The sequence below is a fragment of the Ursus maritimus genome, unplaced genomic scaffold, assembly GCF_017311325.1.
Source record: "Ursus maritimus isolate PB19 unplaced genomic scaffold, ASM1731132v1 scaffold_4, whole genome shotgun sequence".
Lineage (NCBI taxonomy): Eukaryota > Metazoa > Chordata > Mammalia > Carnivora > Ursidae > Ursus > Ursus maritimus.
The window spans coordinates 57075786-57096929 of record NW_024426552.1 but is presented as its reverse complement, the minus strand read 5'-3'; the positions used below and the strand labels follow the sequence as shown (position 1 = coordinate 57096929).

General features: G+C 39.2%; 1 protein-coding gene across 2 annotated transcripts in view; it reads left to right on the top strand.

Annotated features, from left to right (window-relative positions):
• SPICE1 (spindle and centriole associated protein 1) overlaps positions 1-21144 on the top strand; it is a 70246-nt gene that overhangs the window by 38285 nt on the left and 10817 nt on the right. For both annotated transcript variants that reach the window (XM_008706582.2, XM_008706581.2), the window contains exons 8-13: positions 216-352; positions 565-702; positions 1051-1316; positions 2779-2910; positions 9255-9402; positions 10285-10509. In XM_008706582.2, the coding sequence (XP_008704804.1) occupies positions 216-352; positions 565-702; positions 1051-1316; positions 2779-2910; positions 9255-9402; positions 10285-10509 (1046 nt within the window). The remainder of the gene's footprint in view (positions 1-215; positions 353-564; positions 703-1050; positions 1317-2778; positions 2911-9254; positions 9403-10284; positions 10510-21144) is intronic.

The following is a 21144-nucleotide window of genomic DNA, read 5'->3' as shown; positions in this document are numbered from 1 at the left end:
CCAAGGTTGGTGGGAAACTGGGAGGAAGATGGAATTATTTCTTCTAACACTTGAGAAGACTGATATTTTAGCTGTCTTATCAGTTAAAGCAAAATGTATTTTTTCTTTGATTATGAATTATTAAAAGTGCCATCAATGAAACATGTAAGCAGTTGAACAGTTTAAATGATAGCATTTATTAATTCTAATATGGCTTGTTGCCCCATAATTTATAGGTTTCTTCACCAACTAAAGGAAGATAATTCTGAGTTAATTAATAAGCTGTGGACTGATATTCAGCAGAAAATAACAACACAGTCACATACCCCTCCGGGAACTCCATCACCTGCCCCTCCATCAGGAGAACAAAAAGGTTTGTTCCCCCATTGTATTATTTCTCACAGAATAGTGACTTCTTTTATTATGTTCTTTCTTAAACATAGTAATTTTTAAAGGAATATTATTTGAGCTTTAACTGACTTTATCTAATTTATTAATGAAATACCAATTGATCTGTTAATTAGAATGCTTTAAACTTTTTTTGTTGTTCACTTGAGATTCTTTTGGAAATATTTTTTCTTTTAGCTGCTCTGAATGCTACCAATGCTGTCAAGAGACTCCAGACCAGGCTTCAATCTGAAGAATCTACTGAAACTCTAGACTCAAGCTATGTTGTGGGACAAATGCTGAACTCAAGGAAGCAAAAACAGTTGTTAAAGAAAGGTTCAGTTCCTTAATTTACAAAGATGAATTATTAAACACATAACTTATACAGCTTCCTTAATCTCTTAGTAAAGTTTTTTTCCTTAAGCTCATCCAGTTGGAGCCAACTAATTAAGACTTTGTTGAATGGTAGTTAAGAAATGCCTCCAAATATAACAATGTAACTCTGTAGAAAGATGGTTCTAGTACATTCATTATAGATAGTGTAAACCTGGTTTAAACTGTATGGATTTTTTACGAGAAATGGTGATAACTTCTATAAAAAGCTCTGATAAACTGTGAATAGCAGTCAGTGGTTTTTCTAGTAGCTTGCTGGTATAATTTTTCCTGGTCTTCTGTCATTATCAGTGAAAGGAAAACCGGATTCGCGTGCTTCTTCCAAGCAGAAGAAGAACGTGTTAACAGCTAGCACAGCCTCCACAGACTTACCAAATAGCAATAATTCCAGCCTGGATGTCCTCAAACACATGATAAATGAAGTGGAACATGAAATGGAAGAATATGAACGGTGGACAGGACGTGAGGTCAAAGGACTGCAGAGTAGTCAGGGTCTTACAGGCTTCACTCTGTCACTGGTGGGCTCCCTCTGCCGCCTGGTTCGGTACCTTAAAGAGGTAAGAGCAAGAGGTTATTAGAGTCTTCTCTTCAGAGTGCTGGGAGAAATGTTTGGGTTTTTGTTTTTTTTTTCTCTACACTTCATTTATTGCAATTTCCAAATGAAATACAGTCAAATTTGAATAGCTTTGTTTTAAAATACCTCAGTTTTAGATTATCTGCAATAAAGCTTTATCCTCTTAATTTTCCTCTACATGCTGATTTATGTATCATCTAGTATAAGTGATGTTGATTTTAATATGAGCTTTAGTAAATTGTAATTAGTAAGGTAAATCTGCTATAAATAAAATCGTGTCTCTTGCTGACATTGATATTATTGTTTGGCAGTATTAAATTCAGTAGAACTATTAAATGTGTCATTCTATTGCTTTTCTCTGTTTCCTACTCCCACTTTAGTTCAGTTTGGGGAGTGGTATGCCTGTAATCTGTAGACACAGATGGGGAAGATTCTTCATGTTATCTCTGTGACTACTTGGGCTTTGTCTGAAGTGGAAGATCTTTTGTTGTGAAAAATAATTTATAAGAGAAGCAAGAATTATTTCTGTAATTCATTTTCGAGTAACCAGTCTTCAGAATGCTGTGGAATTAGAGTTAGCTCTACATTTCATCTTGCAAAAAATCTATTTAAACTGTTATTTTTTATACATTTAAATTTATTAAACAAATACAACAAAAAATGTTCAAGGAAATTTTTATTAAAATAGTTGATTCATCACTCTAATTCAGATGCTGCAATTTCTCTGGAGCTGTTTTCCTAAAATTACTTTTTAGTGAGATATTTATTGTACTGTCAGACTTTGAAAGTCTTATCATTCTTCTGTCCTTAAGTTAGGAGTCTCCAGGAGTAGGAGTGTACTTTTGGCTCTCTGAAAGTATTAGAGGTTTAGTAGCTTCCACTTTTTAGCTAATTACTTGCTTTACAAAGTTAAAACCATTTAAGCCTATTGTCATTTATTTTTGATTTTATTTTAACAAACTTAGTTCTTGAATTGGTGATTATAATTACATGGTATGAAATTCAGAGAAACAGAAGGATATGGACGAAAATTGTGATTCCCACCCTTAACTTCCATTTAACCAGTTTGCTTCCCTGTAGCCAGCTATCCTTACCAGATACGAGTGTATCCTTCTAGAGATGCTCTGTGTATATTCAAGCAATATGTGTATGTCCTTCCCTCTAATTTATTTGACAAAAATTGTAGTTATTGAAGTCCGTATACCGTTCTGTTCATTGTGTTCTATATAAAGAAGGGAAAAGAACACAGCATTTCATTTTAATGTAATATAAACCTTTTAAAAAAATACGTAATTTTCATTACTATCACATATCCTTTGTAAGTATTATTTTCTTTACAGCTTTGAGTAGAAACTTAGTTTTCAGTATTTGATGCTGTTGATGGGAGTTTATTTTTGGATGGGAATTTTATCCTATTATTGATGGAAGTTGATTTTTTTTTGTAGAGCGAGGTCCAACTGCGTAAGGAAGTAGAGACGAGGCAGCAACTGGAACAAATGTTACGTGATCATCGAGAGCTCATTGATGCTCTTACAGCTGAAATTATTCTTCTTAGAGAAGAAAATACTGCTACCCAGGTACTTAGATGAGATTCCAGACTTTTCTGTATTTAATAGAATAAAACATCTTTAATAATATATAAGATTCTCGTTTAGTTGCCTTTGGTTTAGTTGTGCTGATGTGATTACTTATCACTTCTTTATTATCATCAATGGTAGCTTTTATTGAACACTTATTGTATTGGAGGTACTATAGTAGAAACTTGAACTACAAATAATATACAGAATAAGTCTGCTATCCTTGAGAAACATACTGTTTAGTGGGGAAGATAGAATCTACATTAAAATGGTAACTACCAATTATAGCAGTTTATCCAAAATGTGAAATAAATGTTGTGGTAGCTGCTTTTAATTTCAAAACAGCAGAGGATACCATTTAGGAAGCTTCCTGTAATCATATGCCATGTAAAGTTGTTTGCAGTATCTTCATATTTATTAGATAAGTCCTCTTTGCCACTTGTCTAGCTAATTGCTCCTTTTTTTTTTTTTTAAGTCATAGTATTTCTTCTAGAAACTAATCATACTGTCTCAATGCTGCATTATTCTTTATTTGTGCCCTTTTGGTACTCTCTGGATATTGCTCTCATTGCATTTACCAAATTGTGTTACACATACATGTATACCTCTCATCAAAACTGAGCTGCTTGAGGGATGTCTGGGTGGGTCAGTCAGTTAAGCGTCTGCCTTTAGCTCAGGTCATGATCCCAGGATCCTGGGATGGAGTCCCAAGTCTGACTCCTTGCTCAGCAGGGAGCCTGCTTCTTCCTCTGCCTGCTGCTCCCCCTGCTTGTGCTCTCCCTCTCTCAATCTCAGACAAATGAATAAATAAAATCTTAAAAAAAAAAAAAAAAAAAAGACTGAGCTGCTTGAGGGCAGAGGTGGTTTTATTCATCTCTTTGTTCTCCAGTGATGGTTATTATTACTTTTATTTATGAGCCAAAAGAGTGGAAAAGCAATAGTTAGTAGGCAAGTTGTGTTGTATTAATGGACATTAGAATATAAGACATGCAATTTTTTATTGATCTATATAGTTCACGTACCATTTAATTCATCTTATTAAAGTGTAAAATTCAGTGGCTTTTAGTGTATTCACAGAGTTGTGCACCAGCACCATTATTTAATTCCAGAATGTTTTCCTTACCCCAAAGAGAAACCCCAAGCTTGTTAGCAGTCACTTTTCATTCTCTCCTCCCTGCAGACCCTGGCAATTACAAATCTACTTTATGTTTCTATAGATATGCCAAATGTGGATATTTCATATAAATGGAATCATGCAATATGTGATCTTTTGTGTCTGATTTCTTTCACTTAGCATAATGTTTTTAGAGCTTAACTATGTTGTAGCATGTGTCAGTACTTCATTCTTTTTATTGTCCACTAATATTCCATTTTATGGATATACCTCATTTTGCTTATCCATTCATTAATTGATGGACATTTGAGTTGTTTCTACCTTTTTGTGTATTATGAATGAATAATGCTGCCATGAACATTCATGTACAAGGATTTGTGTGAACATAGGTTATCAGTTCTCTTGGGATGATGAGCAGTTTTAAAATGTACTAATTGGCTCAACAAATCTTTATCGATTTGGGCTTGGCACTATTCTTGGTGCAGCAGATACAGTGGTGAACAAAGAAGAAACCTTTGCTCTCATGGAGCTTATGTTCTAAATAGACCCTTTAAAAAAAAGGTGAATTATATTATAAGTTAGATGGTGATATGTATCGTAACAAAGAATAAAGCAGGACAGAAGCATAGGAAGTACCTAGGGTGGGAATTGTAATTGGGATGGGCCATGCCTGTTTGAGGAGGTGGCATTTGAGCAAAGGCCTAAAGAAGGTGAGGAAGTGAATGTGCAGATAGCTAAGAGAAGAGCAGTCTAGGCAGTCTAGAAGAGCAGGTCCAAAGGTCCTGAGGTGGGAGGATGGCTGTTGAGCTCAAAAGCCACTGGAGTGGAATGTGAGAAAGGGAAAGTAGTAGGAGAGAGCCAATAGATAAGTCAGGTCATATGGGCCTGCAGGCTGGGGAAGGATTTAGACTTTAGTGCTGGGTAAGAAGGAAAACCACCGAAGGGTTTTGAGGAGAGAAGAGATGTGATGTGATTTAGGTGGTGGCTGTGTTTAGACTAAATCAAAGATCACTGCCCTTTCTCAATTCATGGTGCCCTTACTATCTCAAGACACCTCTAGGCCAAAAGAAATACCAACAATTTCATTTATTAAGTAGTTAGGTTCAAACGACTTAGTATGTAAGTCTTAACAACTTAAATGCTGTTTGAAAAGAAAATACCGAAATATCAAAATATTGATAGAAAAACTTATATTTTTATTCATGATTAAATAACCACAATTATTTACTAATAGGCTATGTATACCTGTTGGGCATTGTACAGGTTGTCAAAGCTTGGAATCAGAGAGGTAAGATAGGAGTAGGGCGACCCTAAGCTTGCCTCCTCCCTTGAACACAGCTAGATAAATATCAAATCATTCTGAACACCTAAGAAATCCATCAGAAGTCTTATTAGCAAAGCTCATATCTACAAACCAGAAGAACGACCTGTGTAAGGTAGGAACTGCAGAGAGTTTATTCCTGGGAGAAAAGAGCCTATGGGCGCTGCTCAGAGGAGGGAGCCCTGACCAGGGAGGGAGTAGAGAGAGAGAAAATGTGGGGGGGTGGTGAGGGAAAGCAAAAGTGAAAACACACGCAGGAAAACTGTTCCCCAAAACCATTGACAGAGAGAAAGGAGAGGGTTAGAATACCACCAGTTTTCTATAAACAGTGGAGCGCAGATTCTGAAGTTTCAGAGGTCTGAGACATTGCCAGGCTTGTGCCTGGGGAGCTGAGTGGTGCTCTGGTGGGAAAGCAGAGCTCAGCCCCAGCAGTGGACAGCCTGAGGATCCCCAGGGTCACATGGGGAAAAACGGTTTCCCTACTTGGAGTGCATTGGTAGAGGTGATAGGGCCTCTCCACGGGCAAAGGACCCTGTAGGCACCATCGAGCTGTCCCGCTCACCAGTATAGGAGCAGAGATTCCAGCAGAGGGCTGCAAACCTTGACACCAGCTTTGTGTTGCAATTTACCATAAACTCCCAACCACTGCACAGTCACCAGGCTGTCTTCTGGGACAAGCTGGCACTGGCCACAATGCAGGGAGACTCTCCCCTAGAGGATCAGTGCCTGTCAGTGCTGTGGGGGGTCTCTGAAGTGGGGGTTTTGAGACACAGCTGAGCCTAAGATAACACACAGTGCTGCACCATTTGGCCAGAGGACAGCTCAGACACACACTGGGTGAAGGCAGGGATTTGACAGAAACCATGGACAGAGGAGGGGTGGCTGTTTTAGCGTCTGTGAGGGCTTACTGAAGAGGGGTGGCCTGCATTTCCTGCTCTGGAGAGGAGAGAACAGGATGAACCATTTTCTCCCCATGCCCACAAGCTTGACCGGCCTCAGTGAGCTGAACAAACAGTGCCACTAAGTGGAGAACAGAGGTGCTACACCACACCCTGCCCCCTGCTCCCTGCAGGCACATCTCCACTAGGGCAATCCCAGCTGAGAATCTGCACAGCAGGCCCCTCCCCAAGAAGACCAGCACAGACTCCTCAGCCACACCAAGACTGCTGATCATAGAGAGCTGCAAAGCTTCAGCTTTAGGGGAAACACGATCTAGCGTCCTTTGGGGTTTTTTGTGTGTATGTTTGTTTGTTTTTGTCTTTGTTTTTATTTTTTTGTGTTTGTTTTTTAGCTACAGAAAGCAATTTATTGCTTTATTTTATATATGTATTTAAAATTTTTTTTCTTGGGGTGCCTGGGTGGCTCAGTCGTTAAGCGTCTGCCTTCGGCTCAGGGTGTGATCCCGGCATTCTGGGATCGAGCCCCACATCAGGCTCCTTCGCTGGGAGCCTGCTTCTTCCTCTCCCACTCCCCCTGCCTGTGATCTTTCTCTCGCTGTCTCTCTCTCTCTGTCAAATAAATAAATAAAATAAAATAAATTTTTTTTTCTTTTCTTGCTTTCTGCCTTTTTCGATCAAGCTTCTCATAACAAGCAGACCAAAAACACACCTAGCATCTAGCTTCCCTTATGTGTTCTTTTAATTTTTAATTTTTTATTTTGTTTCATTTTGCTTTTTTTCCCCCCTCCAAAGTGACAAGATGGAGGAATTCACCCCAAAAGAAAGAACAGGAAGAAATGACGGCCAGAGATTTATTCAATGCAGATATAAGTAAGATGTCTGAACTAGAATTTAAAACAACAATTATAAGGATGCCAGCTGGGCTTGAAAAAAGCGTAGAAGACACTAGAGAATCCCTTACTGCAGAGATAAAAGAACTAAAATCTAGTCAGGCAGAAATTAAAAATGCTATAACTGAGATGCAGACCCGAATGGATGCCATAAAAATGAGAATGGACGAAGCAGAGGAACGAATCAATGATAGAAGATAAAATCATGGAAAATAATGAAGCTGAAAAGAAGAGGGAAACAAAGGTAATGGATCATGAAAGTAGACTTAGGGAACTCAGTAACTTATTAAAATGGAATAACATTTGTATAATGGGAGTCCCAGAAGATGAAGAGAGAGAAAAAGGGGCAGAAGCTTTATTCGAGCAAATTATAGCTGACAACTTTCCTAATCTGGGGAAGGATACAGGCATCAAAATCCAAGAAGCACAGAGAACTCACGTTAAATTCAACAAAAGCCGACCATCACCAAGGCATACCATAGTCAAAATCACAAAATACACAGACAAGGGAAGAATCCTGAAAATAGCAAGAGAAAAAAGTTCTTAACCTACAAGGGAAGACAGATCAGATTCGCAGCAGGTCAGTCCACAGAAATTTGGCAGCCAGAGACAGTGGCAGGATATATTCAGTGTGCTAAATGGGAAAAATATGCAGCCACGAATACTTATTCTGCAAGGCCGTCATTCAAAATAGAAGGAAAGATAAAGATTTTCCCAGACAAACAAAAGCTAAAGGTGTTTGTGACTACTAAACCAGCCCTGCAAGAAACATTAAGGGGGACTCTTTGGGGGAAAAAAGATCAAAGCTTGGAATCAGATTGGATACTGTCACTCTTATTTCCTCTTCCACAATAATTTTTACACAGTGTTAATTTTTAGCATAGCAGCTAAGGAAGACCCAGTTTCATGAAGATATGACATTATCAAAAGAAATGTATTTTGATCTATTGTTGAAGCTGTGAACTACCTCAAACTGGTTCACTGCTTCCCTGGTGCCTGACAGATGTTGAACAGCAGTGTTTTCTTCAAAAATTTAAAAGTGGTGTGGTGCCCCTGTGAGTTCATTCTAGTGCCCCAAAGTGCTTCAAGCCTTTTTGGGAACAGTATAGAACTAGACTGTAGGTGGTCAAACATAGAAGCAGAGTGTCACACACAGGAGTTATTGAAACCATTCAGGTGAGACATGGCAGCTGGTCTAGGTTAGAAGTGGAAGAAGTTGTGAAAAGTGACCAAATTATGAATCTGTTTTGAAGGCAAGCAGTAGGATTTGCCGATGGGTTGGATATGGGGTGAAGGAAAGGATGTGAGAGGAGTCAAGGGTGATTCCAAAGTTAGGGACTGAGCATTTAGAAGGATGGAGTTGCTGTTGATGAGGTGGGAATGTTCAGGGGGAGTTTGGTTTTGTACATGTTAAGTTTGAGAAGCCTATGTGAGTTCTAGATGGAGATGCTGAGTAGGTCATTGGAGATGATTGTGGAATTTGGGAAAAATTTGGGCTGGTATGAAATTATTTAGTGTATTTCATTCACTAGTCCCACTAATAATCCTTGCCTCTGACCATCTGTGATTTTTATCTAATGTGTACATTTTGGATACATACATATATTGTCGATACATATAATACATATGTGTATACATATATATTTTTTATATATGTGTATGTATAATATCTCTTAACTCTGTATATATTTTCTCATAACATTGTTTTATATACATTCCATAAATTCTTATAGGGTCATGTTTATCAGTTTAAGTGCCGTGTAATATTCTATTAAATTTCCTCCACCTGATATACCCATCTCTTGGGGTAGCATGAGTCAGTTGATATCATTTATATAAAGAGGTTTTATAGATCAAAAGCCCTGCAAAAAGGTTAATTCTTATTGTTGTAGCAGTATATTTATAATTAATAATATTCCATGGTACATTTAACCATTCCTCTGTCATGGGACTTTTAAAACATTTATGATTATGTGTTCTTACAAATGCATGATTTTAGTATTGGAATGAAAGTCTGAAGTTTCTAGAGTAGTTAAAGTAATGATATGGTTCTACATATCTAGGTGATGATCTGATGTCTGATATGCCAATGGTGTTATTTCATTTTTTTTTTTCTCCAGGCAAGACTTCAGCAGTACATGGTCACAACAGATGAGCAACTTATATCACTCACACATGCCATGAAGAACTGTCCTGTGATAAAAAGCAACAAAGAATGCCAGGCATCAGAAAGGGGATCCACAAGTAGGAAAATGATAGACAGTCCAGGTGAGTGTGGTCTTATTATCCCAGGTTGGTATTAAAACACTTACAGAGTAAACAAAACTGTAATCTTCTATGTTATTGGTCATGTATACATATACATATACAGCATTGTCACTATGATACTTGCCATCACTATTTCCAGCTAATATTTCTTGGGTACTTGCTCTATGCCAGCACTTTTTAAGTGTTTTACGTGTGTTATCTCATTTAGTCCTCATAATAGTCTTACGAGGTAGGTACCATTGTTATTCCTATTTTCTCCATGAGAAAACTGAGGCTTTAAGAGGGTTGGTAGCTTAGCAAGATCACACTACTGGAAAGTAGCAGAATTTGCTTTCTAGACCAGTGGGGCTTTACTGCCAACACTTTTCATCACTGTGCACCAGGTTCAGGAGGAGAGGAGATGGTCTTGGAAAGAAAAAGAAATACAGAGTTTTAGAAATTCGTAATTTTGTTCATTTGTGGTGATGTTTGGAAAGCCTTTCTTCACTTCCTGTGCCATCCTATGTCAGAGCTTGAAAACAGGCTTTTCATGTTTTTTGCTTCTAAGTAATACTTTCATGTATAGTAAGTATTTTATGTATTTAGGAGTGTTTTCTCAGGACGGATTCGAAGAAGGAGCTGACTAAAATTTAACTTGAATGAGATAAACTCAATGGCTGGGGCAGGTCTCAAGGACTAAGTGCTTTTCTCAAAAGCAGCCTCTTCTTCCCAGTGCTGGCCTCTTGGGAGCCTTGCCTGTGAGTTACAGCTAAAGGAGGGTATGGCCTAGAAAGTGAAGGCTCTAGAGTCCATGTGATTTTGCTTTCTGTGGAAATGCATGTAAGTATAAATACCTGTAGTGTGTCCATAGCTTAAGTGCTGATAGCCTCTCATCTTCTTCAGAGGGCCCTGTTGTAAATGCTAATGTCTCCATGCCATTGGTGTTCAGAGGGGAAGAAGTGGCTGAATTCGCACAGGAAGACTTGCCTGTTAAACTGTCTCAGGTGCCAACTCCCCCGGACAGTGTGAGTCTGACTAACAGTTTTCCAGCACATATATTTGAGCCGGCTGTGTTGTTAACACCACCCAGGCAGAAGAGCAACTCGGGATTCTCTCCCTTGCAGGACGGTAAGCAGGCTTCTTCTAAAGCTCTGTGGCAGTTGTTTTTTTACGCTTTATATATGTAACATATTGTGTCCATCGTTACCCAGCAAACGGAATTCTGAAAAATATTGATTGCCACACATAACCTTTAAGCTGAAGGAGGATTTTTCAGGGTTGTTTATGTCATGTGTGTTATACCTATGGTGAAATGTCATATTAAATTTCATTATGTATCTGTTCTATTAGACATTGTAAATATTAAATCAGATCAAAGGATCAAAGTCCTCAGCATTAAAATGTGGAATAAGGGAAATCCTCTTTTCTCTATGGTCCAGGAGCATAGGAAAGGGTAAGAGATGAGATTATACTCCAGAGAGAGAGAGAGAGAGTAATGAAAGTTTAGCCAAGGAAAGGTAAAACTGTGACTATAAGGATTTTGTAAATCAGATTTGGTTATTAACCTCTTTCTCATTGAAACTTCTTTAGTTTACACAGTTGAGATAATTCTGTAATGAAAGTTGGTGGACAATTAAAAATAGCTTTCAGGTCACTTTTTGTAGGATGTATATAGAGTTTAGAATAAAATTTAAAAAATTTATTGTTAATCCTTAGCTCAGAGATTCTAACTTGGGGGCTCATGGATGGTCTTCAGAAGTACCATGGAGTGTTTCGTTGTTTGGAAAATTATGTTTATTTGTCCACCTGTGCATTTTTTCTGGAGCTATATAGCCTTTTTTTTTTTTTTCATTTTCAAAACAATTCTTCAGTCAAAAAACTACCTTAGACTCTCCTCCAGTGTTTTTAGAAAAATGTTATTCAGGCCTGATTTGCATACATTTTTATTTCTATGAGTGTTTACATTCTTACATAGGGGAACAGAATAATAACTTTTATTATCTTTGGAACTTAGAAATTTAGTCAGATTTTATGTACCTTCTTTTCAATAAAGGACATGAAGAGGCCTTAAGGGTTAAAGAAAATGACAAGTCCTTGCCATTGTAAAATTTGTTTTGGTATTTATTATGTGATGGTAAAGTCTGTCAGATCTTTGTGGTATAGGGAGACAGTGCTAGGCTGAGGATCAGAAGTGCTAGAGTCTTGGCCCATCCGATGACCAGCTGGGAGACATGAGGCTAAGACACTTACCTTCTCTGCATTCATTTTCCTAGCTCCAAAACGAGAGATTTTTCTTTTATCTTAATGTTCCTCCAGCTCTACAGTTCTGTGATATTGGTATTTCGTCTTTAGAGGCTAGAGAGTATTATTAACTCTGGCTAGGAAATATTTAGGAAATATGATTTCGGTTGTGATTTCTGTTCAGGTTAGATTTTCATTCCTCAAAGTAATCTTTCAAATGTTTACATGGTATTAATAAGCTTATCTAATGAGCTCTTTTGATATATTATAAATTATTTCCCACTGGTGATAGTAAGATAACTTGAAGTTCTTTTTTTTTTTTTAAAGTAGGCTCCACCTCCAGTGTGGAGCCCCACATGGGGCTTGAACTCACGACCCTGAGATCAAGACCTAAACTGAGATCAAGAGTTGAATGCTTAACGAACTGAGCCACCCAGGCACTCCTAAGTTCTTTTAAAGAAACAATTACCATAAATGTTTTTACTCTGATTAAAAATATACTAAATGTTCACAAAGCAAATTATTTGGGGACTCTTATAGACACCCCTTTGTTAGCAGGTTTGTGTTGAAAATAATGCCACACATTTCTTTCACAGTGTGCAGATGAAATAACCTTTGAACATGTATTCTTAGTTGGTGAAGTTTTATCATCATATTTTCCAGCATTTTATTTACAATGTTCACATATAAAGAATTGTTCAGTTAAGCTGAACATATAGATAAAGGTGGGAGATATATAGTGCCCTTTATCAGCATTTGGTTGTGCTCTGGAACAGCTCTGTCCAGTAGAACTTTCTGTGATGATGAAAATGTTCTGTGTCTGCTCCATTCATTGTGGTAGCCACTAGCCTCAGGGGATACTTGAAATGTGACTGAAGAACTGAATTATTAATTTTATTTAACTTTAATTAATTTGAATTTGAATTTGAATAACTGCATATGGCCAGCGACTGTCATAATGGACAGCATTGCCCTAGAATTTCCCATCATAGATCATTTCCTTTAGCTACTAATTGACTTCTTTCTTTTACAGCCATACTTTTTGAAAGAGTAGTATATAGATGCTGTTTTCACTTTCTTATCTCCCATTCATTCTTCATTTTCAAGTGTCAATTCTAATTTATATTTTCATGTAGTTAGAAAAAGCACATACAAGGGTCTCTTCCTCTTTCATCTTTATGCCTGCCCTAAGAGGGAAGCATTTTTTCCCAATTTGATTTCTACTTATCTTGTGGTGGTCTCCATAATTACTATAAGATATTTTTATACATTTTTTCTTTAATGTCAGCTTTACACCATAGTTATAGACTGCTGTTTATTAAAGAAGAGGGTTTAATTATCATTAACTCCTACTTCCCTTCTCTGATTTGGATGATTATATTTTAATTTTTAATTCTTCTATTGCTTAACTTTGTGACTTCAAATATTTTCTATCTCTTCCTTGTTAACTTTATGCAGTATCTCTTGGCTTTCTACTATGGAAGACGGGGATACTAGCTCTGCTTCTCTTCTGGCTCCCCTTTGCTTCCACCTCCCACCTTCAGTCAGCTTACATTTCCTTTTACTGTATCGAGTTTGGTGACATTTACTTTGTTCCATTACCACAATTATGTCTTCTGTGTCTTGTCTGTAGATGGATACTGAAAGTTGAAAACAAATGACTGTTTTTTTGTTTCTTCATCTGTTGTTAACTATCAGTTTTTGTGCCACAGAAAGGAAGAAGTTCTTAGTATGAAGATCAAAGTGTATTTCCTTTATTTCATTTAATCAGTTGCTCAGAATATTTAAGTTCTATATTTATACTGACTTTCTTGTTCAGTTTTTGTTTTGCCTGGAGTATCGAATTGCTTTTACCCTCATTTATACAAGAATAATGTGCTTTACCCTCTTATTTACACATGAATAATATCTTCTGGTCCTTTAGTTATACTGTCTGTGGCATGGAATCCGCTTTCATTCCAGAGATAATTCCCAAAGCCCTTGGATCCCTGCTCCAGTCTGCATTGATTGCTCACTGGGCCCACCGCACACCTCTTATCCTGGGACTTGCTAACGTCACACTCCTGGGTTGTGTCTATTGTTTCCTGGATCCCATTTCTTCCTCTTTGGTTTTCTCCCTCAAGTTTCTGAAAGAAATCATCAGAATGGGTGTATAGAAGGTAAACCGTAAGTTCTTAAAAATCTGAGAATATTTTTACTTTTCTATTAAATTTGGTTGATAATTTGGCTAGATATAGAATTCTAGGTCCATAATCCTTTACCTGAGAAATTCAAGGCATTGTTGTATTGATTTTTAGTATCTGGTGTTACAGTTGAGTCATATGATGAAATACCTAACTTTTTTTTTTTTTTTTTTGGAATAGAAGCCTTAGTGGTTTATTTGGACATCACTGGCCCTTTACAAATCAACATTTGAATGAGTTAAGTGCACATGAATCAGAAACACAGGGTCACATTCCCTCTGAAATACTTGGGGTGCAAAACACACTCTGAATTTAGCCTAATCCCAAATTAGGAGGCAGGCCAGACCCTTGTTAAGGCACCCTAACCCCTGTGTTTGGCCCAGCAACTGGGAACCCCAGCTGGTCAGGACAAGGCTGGAGCTCCCAGCCCTGAATTTCTTTCTTTCTTTCTTTTTCCTTTTTTTTTTTTTTTTATTATGTTAGTCACCATACAGTACATCCCCGGTTTCCGATGTAAGGCTCGATGATTTGGGGCACCTGGGTGGCACAGCGGTTAAGCGTCTGCCTTCGGCTCAGGGCGTGATCCCGGTGTTATGGGATCGAGCCCCATATCAGGCTCCTCCGCTATGAGCCTGCTTCTTCCTCTCCCACTCCCCCTGCTTGTGTTCCCTCTCTCACTGGCTGTCTCTATCTCTGTCGAATAAATAAATAAAAAATCTTAAAAAAAAAAAAAAGTTCAGTGATTCATTAGTTGCATATAACACCCAGTGCACCATGCAATACGTGCCCTCCTTACTACCCATCACCGGTCTATCCCATTCCCCCACCCCCCTCCCCTCTGAGGCCCTCAGTTTGTTTCTCATGGTCCATAGTCTCTCATGCTTCATTCCCCCTTCTGATTACCCCCCCTTTCTTTATCCCTTTCTTCCCCTACCGATCTTCCTAGTTCTTATGTTCCATAGATGAGAGAAATCATATGATAATCGTCTTTCTCTTCTTGACTTATTTCACTTAGCATTATCTCCTCCAGTGCCATCCATGTTGCAGCAAATGTTGAGAATTCGTTCTTTCTGATAGCTGAGTAATATTCCATTGTATATATGGACCACAACTTCTTAATCCAGTCATATGTTGAAGGGCATCTCGGTTCCTTCCACGCTTTGGCTATTGTGGACAATGCTGCTATGAACATTGGGGGTGCATATGGCCCTTCTCTTCACTACATCTGTATCTTTGGGGTAAACACCCAGTAGTGCAATGGCTGGGTCATAGGGTAGCTCAATTTTTAACTTTTTAAGGGACCTCCACACTGTTTTCCAGAGTGGCTGTACCAACTTGCATTCCCACCAACAATGTAGGAGGGATCCCCTTTCTGCACATCCTCTCCAGCAATTGTTGTTTCTTGCCTTGTCCATTTTTGCCATTCTAACTGGCGTAAGGTGGTATCTTAGTGTGGTTTTGATTTGAATTTCCCTGATGGCTAATGATTTTGAACATTCTTTCATGTGTCTGTTAGCCATTTGTATGTCATCATTGGAAAAGTGCCTGTTCATATCTTCTGCCCATTTTTTTGATTTGTTTATTTGTTTCTCATGTATTGAGTTTGAGAAGTTCTTTGTAGATCTTGGATACCAGTCTTTTATCTGTAGTGTCATTTGCAAATATATTCTCCCATTCCGTGGGCTGCCTCTTAGTTTTTTGACTGTTTCCTTGGCTGTGCAGAAGCTTTTTATCTTGATGAAGTCCCACAAGTTCATTTTATCTTTTGTTTCTCTTGCCTTTGGAGATGTGTCATGAAAAGGGTTGCTTTGGCCGATGTCGTAGAGGTTGCTGCCTATGCTCTCCTCTAGGATTTTGATGGATTCCTGTCTCACATCGAGGTCTTTCATCCATTTGGGGTTTATCTTTGTGTATGGTGTGAGAGAGTGGTCAGGTTTCATTCTTTTGCATGTAGCTGTCCAATTTTCCCAGCACCATTTATTGAAGAGACTGTCTTTTTTCCACCAGATGTTTTTTCCTGCTTTATCAAAGATTAGTTGTCCAAAGAGCTGAGGGTCCATTTCTGGGTTCTCTATTCTGTTCCATTGGTCTCTGTGTCTGTTTTTGTGCCAGTACCATGCTGTCTTTGTGATCACAGCTTTGTAGTACAGCTCGAAATCCGGCATTGTGATGCCCCCAACTTTGTTTTTCCTTTTCAACAGTTCCTTGGCGATTCGGGGCCTTTTCTGGTTCCATACAAATTTAAGGATTATTTGTTCCAGTTCTTTGAAAAATGTCCTCGGTATTTTGATCGGGATAGCATTGAAAGTGTAGATTGCTCTGGGTAGCATGGACATTTTAACTATGTTAATTCTTCCAATCCATGAGCGTGGAATATTTTTCCATCTTTTTGTGTCTTCCTCAATGTCTTTCAAGAGTGATTTATAGTTTCTAAAATATAGATCCTTTATGTCTCTGGTTAAGTTAATTCCAAGGTAACGTATGGTTTTTGGTGCTATTGTAAATGGGATAGATTCCCTAATTTTTCTTTCTTCAGTCTCATTATTCGTGTATAGAAATGCAACTGATTTCTGAGCATTGATTTTGTATCCCGCCACATTACTGAATTGCTCTATAACTCTAATAGTTTGGGAGTGGATTCTTTTGGGTTTTCCATATAGAGTATCATGTCATCTGCGAAGGGAGACATTTTGACTTCTTCTTTGCCGATTTGGATACATTTATCCCTTTTTGTTGTCTGATTGCCGTTGCAAGGACTTCTAGTACTATGTTGAATAATAGTGGTGAGAGTGGGCATCCTTGTCGTGTTCCTGATCTTAAGGGAAAGGCTTCCAGCTTTTCCCCATTGATAATGATATTTTCTGTAGGCTTTTCATAGATGGCTTTTATGAGATTGAGGAATGTACCCTCTATTCCTACACTCTGAAGGGTTTTAATCAGGAAAGGATGCTGTTATTTTGTCAAATGCTTTTTCTGCATCAATTGAGAGGATCATATGGTTCCTGAGTCTTTTCTTGTTGATATGATGTATCACGCTGATCAATTTGCGAATGTTGAACCACACTTGCATCCCAGGTATGAATCCCACCTGGTCATGATGGATAATCCTTTTAATGTACTGTTGGATTCTATTAGCCAGGATCTTGTTGAGGATTTTGGCATCCATATTCATTAGGGAAATTGGTCTGTAATTCTCCTTTCTGATGGGGTCTTTGCCTGGTTTGGGGATCAAGGTAATATTGGCCTTATAGAATGAGTTTGGTAGCTTTCCTTCTGTTTCTATTTTTTGAAATAGCTTTAGGAGAATAGATACTATTTCTTCTTTGAATGTTTGGTAGAATTCCCCAGGAAAACCGTCGGGCCTGGAGTTTTGTTATTTGGAAGGTTCTTTATCACTGACTCAATCTCTTCATAATTAATTGGCCTGTTTAAGGAATCAGTTTCTTCCTGTTTCAATCTTGGTAGTTTATAGGTTTCCAGGAAGGCCTCCATCTCTTCCAGATTGCTTAATTTGTTGGCATATAGCTGTTGATAAAAGTTTCTAATAATCCTTCCAATTTCATTGGTGTTGGTTGTGACCTCTCCTTTTTCATTCATAATTTTGTTAATTTGGGTCCTTTCTCTATTCGTTTGGATAAGTCTTGCCAGCGGTTTGTCAATTTTATTGATTCTCTCAAAGAGCCAGCTTCTAGTCCTTTTGATCTGCTCTACTGTACTTCTGGTTTCTAATTCATTGATTTCTGCTCTAATCGTGGTCAACTGCTTCCTCGTGAGTGGATTAGGCCTGTCCCTCTGTTGCTGTTCCAGCTTCTTGAGGTGAGAATATAAAAACTGCATTTTAGATTTTTCTATTCTTGTGAGTGAGGCTTGGATGGCTATGTATTTCCCCCTCAGGACTGCCTTTGCAGTATCCCATAGGTTTTGGACTGTAGTGTTTTCATTCTCGTTGGTCTCCATAAATTGTTTAAATTGATTTTTGATTTCCTGGTTTATCGAATCATTCCTGAGCAGGATGGTTCTTAGTCTCCAAGTGTTTGAGTTTCTTCCAAATTTTTCCTTGTGGTTGAGTTCCAATTTCAGAGCTTTGTGGTCTGAGAATATGCAGGGGATAATTTCAGTCTTTTGCTATCGGTTGAGACCTGTTTTGTGACCCAGAACATGGTCTATTCTTGAGAATGTTCCATGGGCATTAGAATAGAATGAGTATTTTTTGGTTCTGGGGTGTAGTGTTCTATATATATCTATGAGGTCCAACTCGTCGAGTATGGCATTCAAAGCTCTTGTTTCTATGTTGGTTTTCTGCTCCGGTGCTCTGTTGCTGATAGTGGAGTATTGAGGTCCCCTACTATTAACGTATTTTTATCTATCTGTCTTTATTGTGGTTAAGAGTTGGCTTGTGTATCTTGCTGCTCCCCTGTTGGGGGCATATACATTTATAATTGTCATATCCACTTGTTGGATACATCCTTTAAGAATAATATAGTGCCCTTCTGTGTCTCTAACTATAGTCTTTAGTTTAAAATCCAATCTGTCTGATATGAGAATTGCTACCCCAGTTTTCTTTTGAGGTCCATTGGCGTGAAAGATGGTATTCCATCCCGTTACTTTCAGTCTGAATGTATCTTTAGGTTCGAAATGAGTCTCTTGTATACAGCAAATGGATGGGTTATGTCTTTTTATCCAATCTGCAACCCTATGGCGCTTTATGGGAGCATTTAGGCCATTTACATTGAGACTGATTATTGAGAGATATGATTTTAATGATGCCATGTTGCCAGTAAAGTTTTTGTTTCTATAGATTGTGACTTTCTGTTCTGTATCACTCTTGGGGCCTTTTTACTTTTATAGAACCCCCCCTTAATATCTCCTGTAGTGCTGGTTTCGTGGTTACGAAATTGGTCAATGACTGGTGATTCTGGAAGGTCTTTATTTCTCTATCCATTCTGAATGACAGCCTTGCTGGATAGAGGATCCTTGGTTGCATGTTTTTCTCTGAAAGAGCTTTAAAAATGCCCCCCCAACCCTTTCTCTCATTCCAGGTCTGTGTAGACAGGTCTGACGTAATTCTGATAACTTTTCTTTGGTACATGAGAAATTTCTTTTCCCTGGCCGCTTTCAATACTGTATCCTTGCATCTAATATTTGTGAATTGCACTATGGCGTGACGTGGCGTAGTTTTGTCGTGGTTGAGCTTGGGAGGGGTCCTCTCTGCCTCTTGGACATGGATGTTTATTTCCCTTGCTAGATTAGGGAAGTTTTCAGCTACAATTTGTTCAAATATCTCTTCTAGACCTCTGTTTTTCTCCACCCCCTCGGGGATGCCGATGATTCTGGTATTGGAACATTTCATCGAGTCACTAATTTCCCGTAACCTACATTCCTGTGCATGGATTTTTTTGAGTCCAGATTCTATTTTAGCTTTTTCTCCTACTAACCCATCCTCCAATTTGCCGATTTGTTCTTCTGCCTCACTCACCCTGGTCGTCAGAGCCTCTAGTTTTGACTTCATTTGGCTTAGCATTTTTAATTTCTGCCAGATTCACTCTCATTTCCGCCCTTAGAGATTCTATATTCTCATTAACATTTTTGTTAATACTTTTTTCAAGTCTACACATCATCTTGACCATTGTTACTCTGAATTCCATTTCTGATAATTTGGTTATATCCATATCCATTAGTTTTGTGGCAGAGGCCACAGACTCATTGTCTTTTCTTTGCTGGGGGGGACTTCTCCTTCTCGTCATTCTGATGAGGAGAGGGTGCGGGGTTGTCCAGAGCCCAATTATTGACCGGGACCCGGCCGTGTGCCCTTGTTTTATAGGGATATTAGGGATGTGGGCTTCTTCTTTTTTTTTTTTTTTTTTTGAGATTTTATTTATTTATGTGATAGAGAGACAGCCAGTGAGAGAGGGAACACAAGCAGGGGAGTGGGAGAGGAAGAAGCAGGCTTCCAGCGGAGGAGCCCGATGAGAGACTCATTTCTGGAACGCTGGGATCACGCCCTGAGCTGAAGACGGACGCTTAATGACTGTGCCATCCAGGCGCCCCGGGATGTGGGCTTTTTGATTTTTTAGCCTGTCTTCTGGGCGAGGGGCCTGGTGCGCCGATACTCAGGCAACCCTGTTTGGGTAGAGTCTCCATGTCCCCTGCGAGGGGGGATGGGGATGGGCACGCTGTGAGCCGGTGTTTCCAGGCTTTTGTTCTCTGGCGGCTTTCCCTGGCGGTTTGCTGTGCCTCTTCTGAGAGTCAGAGCAGCAGTGGCCGAATCTCAGCCTCTGTCTCAGAACAGAGGGATCTCGGACCATTCTCCACTGATGTTCTGGCCACTTTAACTCCGGTTACTGTGGCTGCTGCTCAACCCTGCAGCATCCCGGGATGTGTGCCCCACACCTGGCATCCCAGCGCTCACTTCCAGGGCCGGCACATCTCTGTCCTTTGTGTTTCTAACACCGCCAGCCGCCAGCCACCCCGCGCGCTCCCAGATCTCCCAGTCTCAGTCTGGTTCCAGTGAGCACACCGGAGGTCCATTTCAGTCTGGTGGCGTGCGTTCCCCGCTCACGGTCTCAGTCTCCTCTCTCATGGATGCCGGTCCGCGAGTCCGCCTGCTCCCCGAGTCCGCCCGCTCCCCCGTGCAGGTGGCTACCGCTTCCCGGCGCCCGAACATGGCGGCTCCCTCCCCCTTCCGTTTATCTTCCGATATTTGTGCGGGTTTCACAGCTCCCCGCTTCGTACCTCAATACTCAGCGCTGGAAATGTTCATTTGTAGAGATCCCGGTGCATCTTCCTGTGTCTCAGGCTGATTCCGTGGATGTTCAGGCTGGTCTGGTACCTATCCAGCTTGACTCAGGGGACCGGCTGAAAAAGGGGTCCCCTACTCCTCTGCCATCTTAACTCTCTCCCCCGAAATACCTAACTTTTATTTCTTCGTATTTGACTGTGGAAGCTTCAGGGTTCCTTTATTTTTATTCTGACCTTGCATAAGGTGTGTCTAAATTTTTTTTTTTTTTAATTTCTCTCTCATTGCACCATGAGGCACCAGTGGAACCTTTTGGACTCGAAGACACATGACTTCCTGAAGTTTTAGAAAATAGTATATTGACCTTCGGGATTATTTTCTTATGTATTTAGCCTTATATCTTGCTACTTACATTCTGGAAGATTTTTTTCACTTTATATTCAAGCCTGTTTTTTTTTTTTTTTTTAATTTCAGCAAATTATATTTTTACTTTTTTTTTTTTTAAAGATTTTATTTATTTATTTGACAGAGAGAGACAGCCAGCGAGAGAGGGAACACAAGCAGGGGGAGTGGGAGAGGAAGAAGCAGGCTCCAAGCAGAGAA